Genomic DNA, 12211 nt, shown 5'->3' on the forward strand with positions numbered 1-12211 from the left:
TATTATGTCAGAATACACTGTCCAAAGGTCAATTAATCCATCACCAAAATATATGATAAGCATGTGTAGTTACCATTTACTTCCTTCCTCTGTCTGTGACACTAAACTCCAAGCATTTGTTCATATATAAATAATTTAACTCTGTCAACAAATACATAATCTATTGTTTGTTATCTAAATAGATTATCAAAAGCACTTTAAGCTAACGTTGCACAAAAAGGAGTAAATGCATGTAGTAATACACATTATGATCATATAACAGTGCACTGCCAATGTACATTGTTTTAACATTATTTAAAAACCATTACAAGCCACCGAAATGGTACTAAAGTATGTTGGGTTTTCTTGTGACTGTAGGAAATAAGACATACAACAATAATTCAAAGTGTATTTCTTTTATTTGCAGTACATGTTTTTTTTTGTTTTTTTTAGGAGGTGGCATCATCAGATCCTAGTGCATGTATTCTAGTAGTGCACTTCTTCGTTGGTTGCGTTTTTTTTGGGACGCGCAGATCCAGGAATTCTTAAAACTACTTGCATGGCTGGATTCACTAGCAAACATTACAAACCAGCACCATACATATAATGATTTCTTGTAGGTATTTACTCATCTTTTTTGTGTTTATTAACATTATTGTCCTTACCACACTGCAAATCAGAAACCTGTTGGCCTTGTTGTGACGCAGAGAACTTCCTGTCTCTGCGTCAAACCTCGGGCCGACAGATTTTATTTGGCGGGTAAGACTGATTACGTAACATCATGACTATATAAACAAGTCACAGAAATAAAAATTGATCTTATTCATAAAAAAGGAAAACATGGATTGACAGTACCAAACATTTTCTTTACCTTCAGGAGACAGCTAACAAAAGGCTAGGCCCATCACACACTACTAGCACAGTTTGCTGAAGGTATTGCACATTTAGTTTAAAAACTAAAAAACAAACCAAAATAAAAGAACCAAAAAAAATACATATAACAATTCTCTTTACTTCTAGGTGAAGTATACATAATGTACAAAACTAGAAGTCTGTTGAAACCGACAAATAGTACACTTTCAAATAAATAAATAATGGAATCTGTTATTCACACGTCTTCGATAGCTAATTCTGCAGGCGACTAAGTATATGCAAGAACGGGCAGAAATTCAGCGTGAGGTAGTTCATCAAAGCCGACTTAAATCAGAATGACATAGTTTGGAGAGATGCGGTAATTGTAATTTAAAAAAAGCAACAACAACCTAAGAAAAATAAAATAAAAACCACAAAAAAATATTCAAATTAAAGCCCCTAATATTGGGCTAACGAAATAAAGAGCACTTTACACAAAAGTGTTTTTTTCTGATTGATTATTTTAGCTAATATGACAAATGGGCTAATATGACAAATGGAAACACACCACTGATTTTCTCCCTGCCTTCTTACATATGTGAGACATCATTTAACATTTCTGCACACTACTGGATAATTGTGTTACTGCTGTTGGGATCTGCACTAAGTGACTGCAGATTGAATTTAGCTTTGTACTGTACTAATCTGCCCTTGCACTTTAGGCTACTAGCCAAATCTTTCCTTTTTAATTCTGAATACCAAAAAACAGGACAATGACACCAGCTGTTCATAAATTCAAACTAGTTTTATCAAGAAGAGTAAAGATTTAAACACAAAATAAAAAAAGATTATAACAGGTTGCACCACATAAGCTAGTTCTCACACAGAGCTATCGTTAGCCTGCTAATATTCCATGTTAACTCTTGTGTAGCTAACTGACATAGCTATAATTAGCATTCCGTAACAAATGTTAGCTGTTGCGTAGCTCAGTAACGAAGCTAACGTTAGCTTGCTCATATATACAATGTTAACATGATATAGCTTAGGGAGAAAGCTAACGTTTGTTAATATATCAGATGATAACTGTTGTGTAGCTAAGTAACAAAGCTATCGTGGCTAGCTGATATACTGTAGTAAATGTTAACATTATATAGTTTAGAGAGTAATCTAACGATGGTTTGTCAATTTATCAAATGTTAACTGTTGTGTAGCTAAGTAACACAGCTAACGTGAGCTAGCTGATATACTGTAATAAATGTTAACGTTATATAGCTCAGTGACAAAGCTAACGTTAGCTTGCTGATATATGTTAACATTATATCTGCCTATCAACACGTTTGTTAAGTTGTAATGGTGCAACCCGATAAACTTAACACGTTTTAAACTAGTTAGTTAAAACGTTTTACCAATTTTAACGAATTGCTGGTGTCCAGAGCTTGAAAAGGAGCAAAAGTGCGGCAGAATTTGAGAAACAAACATTTAAAATGAATAGTTTGAATAGTTTGTTTAGCCTTTTATATTTGGCAGACAGTTACAAGTTTTTTTTTTAACAGCATATTATATTGCAGTCTAAAGACTTACTTGCAAGTTTGCTTTGAGCAAAGAGTCGTTATCAAAGAGCAGGACAGTTTGAGACAGTATACAAACCCTAACTCAGCCTCTTACAAATAACAAGTTAGTTTTGCAAACATTTCAAGCAGGCAGAACGTATGCATTAAACTGCAATAAGCCTAACAAAAAGTAAATATTGAAAATACCATGTAAGCCTTTGTTTTATTTGTTTAGGACCATTATATTCATGATCCATTACACTACTTTTCTAGATAGCTTGTATTTCATATGGCTTGTTTAAACTTGAGTTACTATGGTTAAATACCACAAGTGTTACTTTTTTTTTGTTTGGCTCTGTATCTCAGATATATGTTGATTACTAAAGCATTATTCTGCTAATTTAAAATGGTATCCACTAAATACTGACAAAAATGCAGTCGCGAAGTTCCCTCATTTAGTTTGATCCAGTAATTGAATTTAAACCCATCCTGTTCATTCTTCTCTTACAATCATCACATTAAATTAGTCCTCATAGAAAAGCCAAGACACGGTTATTAACATATATTTCGGTTGTTGTCACTGCAAAGAAACATACTTTGATGAAAGACCTTGATAAAACTGCCTTTTTTCTCCTGAAATTACTCAACGTATTCGCCCTCACCTTCTTACCCTGCAAGACGCTGCGGTCTCCCGCTCAAAGGGTCGAAACCAAAACAAGTAGAAAAATATACGACACATTTTGTGTGAACTACAACCCTGTCATACATTATCGGTTTTAATATGGAAACCACCGTTTTAACCATTAAAACATAATGCAATGAATTCCTCCGACGTACTCAGGAATGAATGACAAACAGGCACTTTTCCTTTCAAAGCTAAATTAAAGAAACAAGGGCACGATTATTGCATACCGTAAGAATAATGTGTTTCTTTTGACTCTCGTTGGTCGTGCTAGGTTATTTTTTCACAATTGCAGGCAAGTCTGGTACGCAAAGTGTTTGGCCATCCTTAAGAAAAATCACTCTTTAAATTCCAAATTGACTACATTACTAATAACAGGATATGGTTGAGGTTTTTTTTTACCATCAGGCTGCAGAATCACTATCCCTCGATAAACGTTGTCACGTTCACATGCTTTCCCATAAATCACAAATCCCTACTTTACTGAAGCACATACTTACACCATCACCGATTTTACAACCTCGCACAACTCACCTACGTCTCAATAAACCTCCAACAAAAAAAACATTCTTTACTTTTAGCGACAAATCACTTGTCAAAGCAAGCCCGAAAGCTCAACCCACGCTAAAAAGGCAAAACCATCGATCCAGATCCATTAGCCTGTTGCACACAAAAAGACTTTAAAGCACTTTAAAAATACAGAAGACGGTCTTCAAAAAGCCCCAAGTTATATCTCGCGAAACCTAACTGTGTCATTCTCAATCCCTTAGCGTAAATGCAGAATCATATGCTGAGTGAAAAATCCTTTTGAAACCCTATTATCGGAACAGGAAGAGTAAATTATAAAGCTTTCATCACATGTTTACAATGTAGGAAGTAGTAGTGACTCACAAGAAAAGAAAAACATGTTTTAGGATATGTCATAAGCACTCAAAAGATATCCATAGATAAGGGGAGTACTAAGATCATACGTCTGTCAATTCGATTATGTTTCAATGGCTCACTGCAACTCGTATTGAAGATAAAACTACATATACCATAAAATCTGTACAAACTCAATCTACATTTATATGGCAAGTTGTAAAAGCAGTAGCTTACGAGTGAAACGAATGAAGTCCAACAGAAAAATAGATCACATTAAAACGTTTTTTTTTTTACACATATTTCTTTCAATTCTCACGGTCGGTTAAAAACTAACCGGAACGTAGTGAAATCATAAAAACTCTCTTATCGTCATCTTAGGTTTGTGAGAAGAAAAAACTAATATTAAGAAATGCCACAATTAATTACAGCTAGGACTCAAAATGAAAAAGAAAATAACTGTAATTGTATTTTATTTTTTTTAAGAAAGAAAATAAAGATCTGTCCTTTCAGAAAGAATTTCTCAAACAGCTAGCTGGCTAATCGCTACACTACTGAAGACTAGCACAAGAGGGGAAAGTGGGAGGGGCAAATGCAAGGGGGGCGGGGCTAGTGTAGTGGTCTTGGGTCTGACCAGGAGGCGGGGCCCAGCCCAGAACCAGGAAGTGGATGTTTTGGGGGTTAGATGATAGTCATCTGCAGGAGGCCGGGGGGCTGGATGTAGCATCCGCGGCGGCGGCGGCGGCGATGCTATCCGTCTGCAGGCTGCTGTCGGGGGTCAGGGTCGAGGAGGCGTCGATGAAGAAGAAGAAGAAGAAGGAGGAGTGGAGCTCACTGCTGCACCTGTGCTGTGAGACAGAGGGGAAGCTCGGTGATCAGCTAACCAGATTCAAATTCAAAGGTTTTATTGTTCTATGCACAAAGCTACAGTGTAGAAATGGCAATGAAATTATTCTGACCTGAGCTCCTCCAACAATGAAACATATATAATAAAATACAAAAATACAAAATAAAAAGTAGTGCAAAAAGTCTGTATACATGAGTAACACATGCGTCACTTCCGGGCAAAAAGTACGGCCCCGCCCACTTTTGGGGGAAAACAAAGCTGTCATTTGAATGGCGATCAATACAAATTCTGAAGTGTTTGCCAATCCGATCAGAAATTTAAGAAAACCGTGGATTTTTGGATCTTCAAAGAGCCCGATTACGATGGCCAGTCAGGCAAACAATTACATTCAATCATTGGAAATCGACGATCGGGCTCGATATATGGACGCATTTTGCAGTCTTTTTGCATATTAGAAATGGAGCTGGCGACATTAAAACTGCAATATAATGTTTGTGTAGCAATAATACATAACATATATGTTTTACATGTCTCCAGTGCCGATAAAAAGACCGATAACATTGGAGCTTAATGGTACCACGGTCTTTAATAATTCAGCCCCGGGGCCCGTTTAATACCAGGGCTCGGTACCCATCCCTAAGTATTCCCCTAACAGATTTCAAGACCTTTCAGAACATTTTTGTATTTCTCCTTATTATATTATGTATATTCTTTGGGGGGAAAAGGAACAAGCTCACTTAAACAGGAATCCTCTCACACACTGACACTCACCTATGGACGCAGGCTGTCCTTTGATGACTCCGTTCTTCGTCCTTTCTTCACATTCAAACACTTCTTTATATATAAAATCTGCAACAAACAGGAGACAACAGTAAACTACAGTAATGAGGCTCAATGTAGACAGGGAGGCGGTCTGCACTTCACTCATGTCGACTTTCTGGGTATTTAAGTACGAATCTGTACTGCTCCTTCATTTTCATTTTACACAACTGTGTGATTGGATGTTGCTTTACGTAGTTTCCTCACAGCTGGCATCATTCATAAATTGTATATTTTACACAATTATGTATTTTTAAGGAGAGAAATATGTAAGGAAAATGTTTAAATGCTAACTTCAGGGTTCATACACTTTTTCACCAATGATTTTCAATGACCTTTACCTAATTTTCCATGACCAAAAACATTACTCTTTCTCAGCGGTACCACTGAAAATGGTTTATTTTAACATGGAACAGGAAAATAAGGTCTGAAACATGTTGTGCCTATCTAAAACAAATCAAATAGTTGGCTTACTAGCTTCTACACGCTAAAGCAACTAAAATCTCTCACCAGCAAAATACCTCGTCAGTTAAATGCCATTTTAAGTTTCATTACTATACGATACAGTATGTATTATCATTATAGTATTACTATTTCGGCGATTAAATAAAATATAAATTATATTTGATGCAACTTTAGTTACATTTCCATGACTTTTCCAGGGCCTGGAATTTGCATTGTGAATTTCCATGACTTTTCCAGGTTTTTAATGACCGTAAGAACCCTGTAACTTTCTTATGGCATTTTGTGATACTTGTTGCATTTTAGATGAAAGCAAAACACTTTTTCATACATGTGTGTTATGCTGATGATACTCTACTTACTATATGTTAATTCTTCAGTTTCCCTGTGTTTTCTTCTTTCAATGCCATTTTATTACATCCAAACAATCTATTTATTCGTCTGAAAATACCACAGGTTAACACTTTACAATGTATATTTGGATTTTAAATAAAGATTTGGATACAATTGCTCGGGGAGGGAAGGGTGGGGGGGTAGTCTGGGCTCATTTGCACCCTTTAAGTTGATTTATTTGTATTATATATAGTATTTTGTATGTTCTTTCCCACTATGACTAAGTGTGTCATTAAGTATGGATTCCTGTCATGCTATGTTGTTTCTTTATTATTTCTTGTTGGCTGTTCTGTTTGTCTTCTATGTTGAAAAAGGGAAGCATGAAGCAGAAGTCTGTACTATTGCTTACACTTATTCACAATACAAATATTTGAAACAAGATTTGGATACAATTAATCTATAATTATAAAACAGAAACGTAGTATGCAACATCTCCAGAGTAACATCATGATCAGACTATGCAGAGGGAAATGTGCATCTCTGTTGGAGAATGCAGATGAAAGTCTCCCAGGCTGCAGAGCACGCACACCGAGCGACGTTGTTATGCAACAGGCTGCAGAAAGATTCTGACAGATTTTCAGAGAGCAGCAGAGGATGTTTTTACCTTTCCACTCCTCCACCGTGTGCTCCCTCTCATCCAGCTGCTTGTCTGTGATGGCGGGCGGCGGCTGGAGAAACAAGGACAACGTTTTAGTATCTGTTTCTGTCTTTTAAACAGATTCTAAACATCGAGGAGAAACTCCACACACATCACACTCGGTTAAATGTTCTGAAGTACTGAGAGGAAAACATCTGATTTAAAAACTGCCATAAAAATATGATTTTTTAATACTATTTCCCACTTTCACTAATACCTTTTAAGACCTTTTTTAAGACCCTTCCCATACATTTTAAGACCTCATCTCCACTTGGAGTTCTAACCGGTTACATTGGCGACACACTTGACCTCACATTTACTATATACAGTATTGATTGTCCTTCCTCCTTATCTTCCAACCATTTGGACGCAAACTTGCATTTCCCCATAACGATGTTTTTTAACAACCGGCGTAAACGGACCATCGCGCGCTATCAAGCAGTGAGCGTGCGATGTCCTGTTCAGATGACGTCAAACCCAACGGGATGCCATAAATAAACTACACAGAATCACACTACACACCTACGCAATGATTACATTCAACTGTAGAATACAACCTCTTTGGACAATTGATATACTTATTGAAAACATGCTACAAAATGTAACACCTTGGAAAATGCCGTTTAATACTTTTTAATAGCCTTAATTTTCAACTTTTAATACTTTTTAAGACCCCGTGGACACCCTGTAATATAGTTACTAACTTGAGTCACATTCATAGCTACCATATATCACTTTTTAACCATTTAAATGCCTTTTTGCTTAAACACATTTACACAAGCTTATAACCCTTGTGCCTCACTTTAAAATAAGAATTGTGATGTCCTGAGAAGACAAATCAGTGACACAAAACTAGCAGAAAATATGATTTATTAATATTATTTCCCACTTTCACTGAGTTCAATCTATTTACTAACTTGAGTCACATTCATAGCTACCATATATCACTTTTTAACCATTTAAATGTGTCCACATAATGCCACTTTACGGAAACAACTGAATCATTTTCTGCCAACTCAATGCTACAGGATTCTTTTGTTTAGTGTTGGATAAGTCAATCATTAGCAACCACACTGATTTAGATGTATTTTTTATTATTTATACACAAATATGAGCGTTATTTTGAGAGATATCCTCAGTATTTCTGGCTGTGAGGCTGAGTTTCGGAGCTTGATGCATGTTTTCATTCAGCAGATAAACGGGAGAAACGGTGCTGCAGTATCTCCAAACTGAAACCTACAGACTCAGCGTATTGGAAACTGCTGCATTAAAGCCTCCTCTCACTAAATCCACTTAATGCTGAGTAGTTCTGCAACGTTTTTCAGGGAAATAGGAAAAAACCTTAAATGTATAGCATGCACAGAGCTGAAATTGCGATGGCGTCGATGTGATGCATTTACGCAGTGGCAGATAATAAATCCCTGAGTACTAATCTGCACTTCTCAAGGCTGTGCTGGGTTTTCTGAAGACTGCTTTCAGAGGAGAGGCAGCAACAATTCACATCATCTCAAATCCGTCTGATCACAGGATAAACCGCTTTGCTCCATCTTTGTGTTTCCAGAGAGAGGTGGATTGTCACCAAACACAAACAGGCAGAAGATTTTGCATTCGGAGAATATTTTAAGACAAAAAGGGAACTAGGGTTTTACAGTTTGTGGTTTTAAGGTGGATTTTTTTTATTTTGAAGGCAAGAAGTCAAAGATTAAATAGATTTTATTCATTTATTATGTCATTAATTCATTAAATTAGAACACATGAGGTAAATATGTGTTATTTGATATTGTATTGTGTTATTTGATATTGTATTTATTCCCTGTACAGCACTTTGGTAAACTGAGGTTGTTTTAAATGTGCTATAAAAAATACATAAAGATTGAGATATATAATAAGATAACATTAAAATAAATATATCCAGATAAGCAGTAGAAAATATATACATCTATAGAGTACATCAATAAAATACACAACTTAAAATATAAAGAATAGACCAATCTTCTACTGAAAAAAATCTAGAAACTAAGACACTATATACATTATAAAAGTGTGAAAAGTAGTTTCAGTGATGTCTTAATTAATGTTCAATTCTTTGAGGTTTTTCCGTTTTAATTGCAGGGAGGAAACTATTATTTATTTTGACAGTGAAATACATTAAATTGGTTGTATTCAACATCCATTCATTGGGCTGGACTCACCGCCTCCACCTCAGTCGGGTCGTACCACACGTTGATGTAGGGGTGCTGCAGAGCCTCGTCCACTGAGATCCGCTTTGAGGCGTCGATCACCAGCATCTTGCAGAGGAGGTCCCGGGCCTGGCTCGCTGAGGAGGGGTTAAGAAAAGAGAAAAGGGTAAACGTTAAGGTTTGAATAAAGGTCACCTATTGTGCAAAATCCACTTCTTCATGTCTCTTCTTCATCAACATGTGTCCCCTCTTCTCCATGTCTCTTCTTCATCAACATGTGTCCCCTCTTCTTCATGTCTCTTCTACATCAACATGTGTCCCCTCTTCTTCATGTCTCTTCTACATCAACATGTGTCCCCTCTTCTTCATGTCTCTTCTTCATCAACATGTGTCCCCTCTTCTTCATGTCTCTTCTACATCAACATGTGTCCCCTCTTCTTCATGTCTCTTCTACATCAACATGTGTCCCCTCTTCTTCATGTCTCTTCTACATCAACATGTGTCCCCTCTTCTTCATGTCTCTTCTACATCAACATGTGTCCCCTCTTCTTCATGTCTCTTCTACATCAACATGTGTCCCCTCTTCTTCACGTCTCTTCTACATCAACATGTGTCCCCTCTTCTTCATGTCTCTTCTACATCAACATGTGTCCCCTCTTCTTCATGTCTCTTCTTCATCAACATGTGTCCCCTCTGTGTAAAGAGACTCTGAAAGTTTCAGGAACAAAGATTCTCTCTCTTTTTGTCCTGATCCATTTCTATAAAAACCTGTCTGAAAATGAGATGATCAGATTTTGGCCACTTTATGATGTCATAACGATGTTTTGGCTTGTGTAACCATTAGCCAATCACCAACCAAGGTAACCCCCCCCCCCCCCCCCTTATCCCCTGAATCTCCTCCTAGAGCACCATTGTGTTCTTTTTAACCAAATCTCTCTCAGAGGGGCGTGGGGAGGGGCTCCTTATTTTCATCTAAAGTAACAGACAGAGAATCAGCACTTTGGAAACAGGGCTGAAACAGAGGGGATTATGGGTAATGCTGCAATGATCTGTTTGGTGTTTCAGCCAATCAGAGACAGGCTCTGTATATATCTGAGACCTATAACACATTGATGAAAAACAGTGTAATAGGAGACCTTTAAAGAATGTCTGATTATTATATTGTTTTGAAATATAATATTGAAAAATATTTGGTTATTTATACTTTTTTTTAAGGTAATTTCAAAGATTGTAATTCTCTATGTATACTCATATCTGGAGGGGATGTTTAATTAATGGATTATTATCAAAAAGAGAGTTTGATTAGTGTCAGCTGGTACCAAACAGGGACTCATTTGTCCAGTCCCAGTAGAGGTTAAACTAGAGTAGAAAATAAAATAATGTGTAACTGTGGGAGTGCAAATTTGGACTAGTTTTGCTTAAGATGGTTGAAATGGAGATGCATTTACATAGACAAAAACACATTTTTGTTGCACCGTTGATTGTGTATTATAGTGCAAATACCTTGAGTTTGGAGAAATGTTGCCCATAATATTACTGACACTCGCTGAAACCCTACACAAGGTTCCTTTAAACCGGGCTTTTTAAACAGAAAGGCAGATGGAAAACATTGAATATCTGTTTTTTAGGATATCCATCCTAGTGTATGAAAGGTTCTGTGTGTAAGACACTGCCGCACTCAGAGCCATATGTGAATATCTACAATCTGCAGTTTAACAGAAGTACTTCAGGGGAATACACTGTTTTAAAATAATCCTGCCTTTGTAAATGAATGAGGACAGAAAGATATGGTCCGCCTGCGTCCTCGTGGTGTTTGCTGTGAGTGTTCCTGTCATCTCCTCTCCATTTACACACAAAGACACGCTTGAGGTGAATTCCTCTCAGCAGTAAACAACTTTTTCCTCAGCTGTCAGCTGCTGTAATAAGTGCTTAATCTTTAGGCAGCCAACGAAAATTGATTTGTCACTCGGGCTTTGCTGTAAGCGGATGTTTGTGAAGATGCCAAATCAAACTGATGTTATGAGAAGTTCATATTTTAGGGCTTTGCAAGTCTGTGGAGACATCATAACGAGCCATTATAATAATCCTTCAAATGACAAAAAAAGCCATTTAAAAAGTCAACCCTGATAAAGTCGACATTGGCACAAAAGACCCAGCTTTATTGAGTCTTTTGTCCATTTTTTAGGCAGTAAAACGGAAACATAGGGTGGAAATAAAACTCATTACTCCTCGGGAATGTGATAAAAAAAAATGAATTAAAATGTTACAATGGTTCCCCTTCAGGCTGGACAATTTCTGCACCTGGCAGAGAGGAACCATTCACCAAAATATGGTTTTAACTCTTAACAGGAGCTACATTTACAGCCTCACACCCATCTCTAATCTTCTAGTGCTTTCAGTCATTCTTCACAGGACTATTTCCTGGGCTTTAACCCTTACGTACCCCTAGGGACATGTTTGGGTTCTCCATTGTTCATCAATCATGGCTTTTTTAATACATATTGAACACATTTCGGCCTTTTTCTTCTTGTATCTTTGAAGTCTCAGCTCCTATAATAACTCTAAAATTACTTGTATTTAAACTCCAGACACTAAGACCTCTGTGGGGGAAACTTCTGAAGCAATTGGAGTCAGGACTCGGAGAGAGACACGAGGAGAGCTGGAGCTTTGATGGCAAACACTGACGGTTTATTTGGAGCTTCGGCCGGAGAATTCACAAGACATGTCACGGGCCACGATCTGACCACACGGTTGAGATGCCACAATCAATTCTGAAGACCCCTCCTCCTGTAGCTCCAGGTTTTAACAGAGTGTAATAATCAACATTCTTCAATAGATAGACTAAACAGCTGAGGACACTGAATCACATTTGTTGTCGCTTATGGCTCGGGATAATCTACGCCCCGAGAAGGATGTGTTCCAGGTGTCCCACAACAATAACTATATCTG

General features: G+C 37.2%; 1 protein-coding gene across 1 annotated transcript in view; it reads right to left on the bottom strand.

Annotated features, from left to right (window-relative positions):
• Window positions 1-379: 379 nt before the first annotated feature.
• The window catches only part of mapk8b (mitogen-activated protein kinase 8b), a 39571-nt gene continuing 27739 nt past the window's right edge, over window positions 380-12211 (bottom strand). The window contains 5 exon segments of the mRNA XM_034134821.1: window positions 380-4724; window positions 4727-4767; window positions 5543-5620; window positions 7050-7113; window positions 9275-9399. Coding sequence (XP_033990712.1) covers window positions 4617-4724; window positions 4727-4767; window positions 5543-5620; window positions 7050-7113; window positions 9275-9399 — 416 coding nt within the window. The 3' untranslated portion in view covers window positions 380-4616.

This window comes from Trematomus bernacchii, unplaced genomic scaffold (assembly GCF_902827165.1).
Source record: "Trematomus bernacchii unplaced genomic scaffold, fTreBer1.1, whole genome shotgun sequence".
In the NCBI taxonomy this organism is placed as follows: Eukaryota; Metazoa; Chordata; class Actinopteri; order Perciformes; family Nototheniidae; genus Trematomus; species Trematomus bernacchii.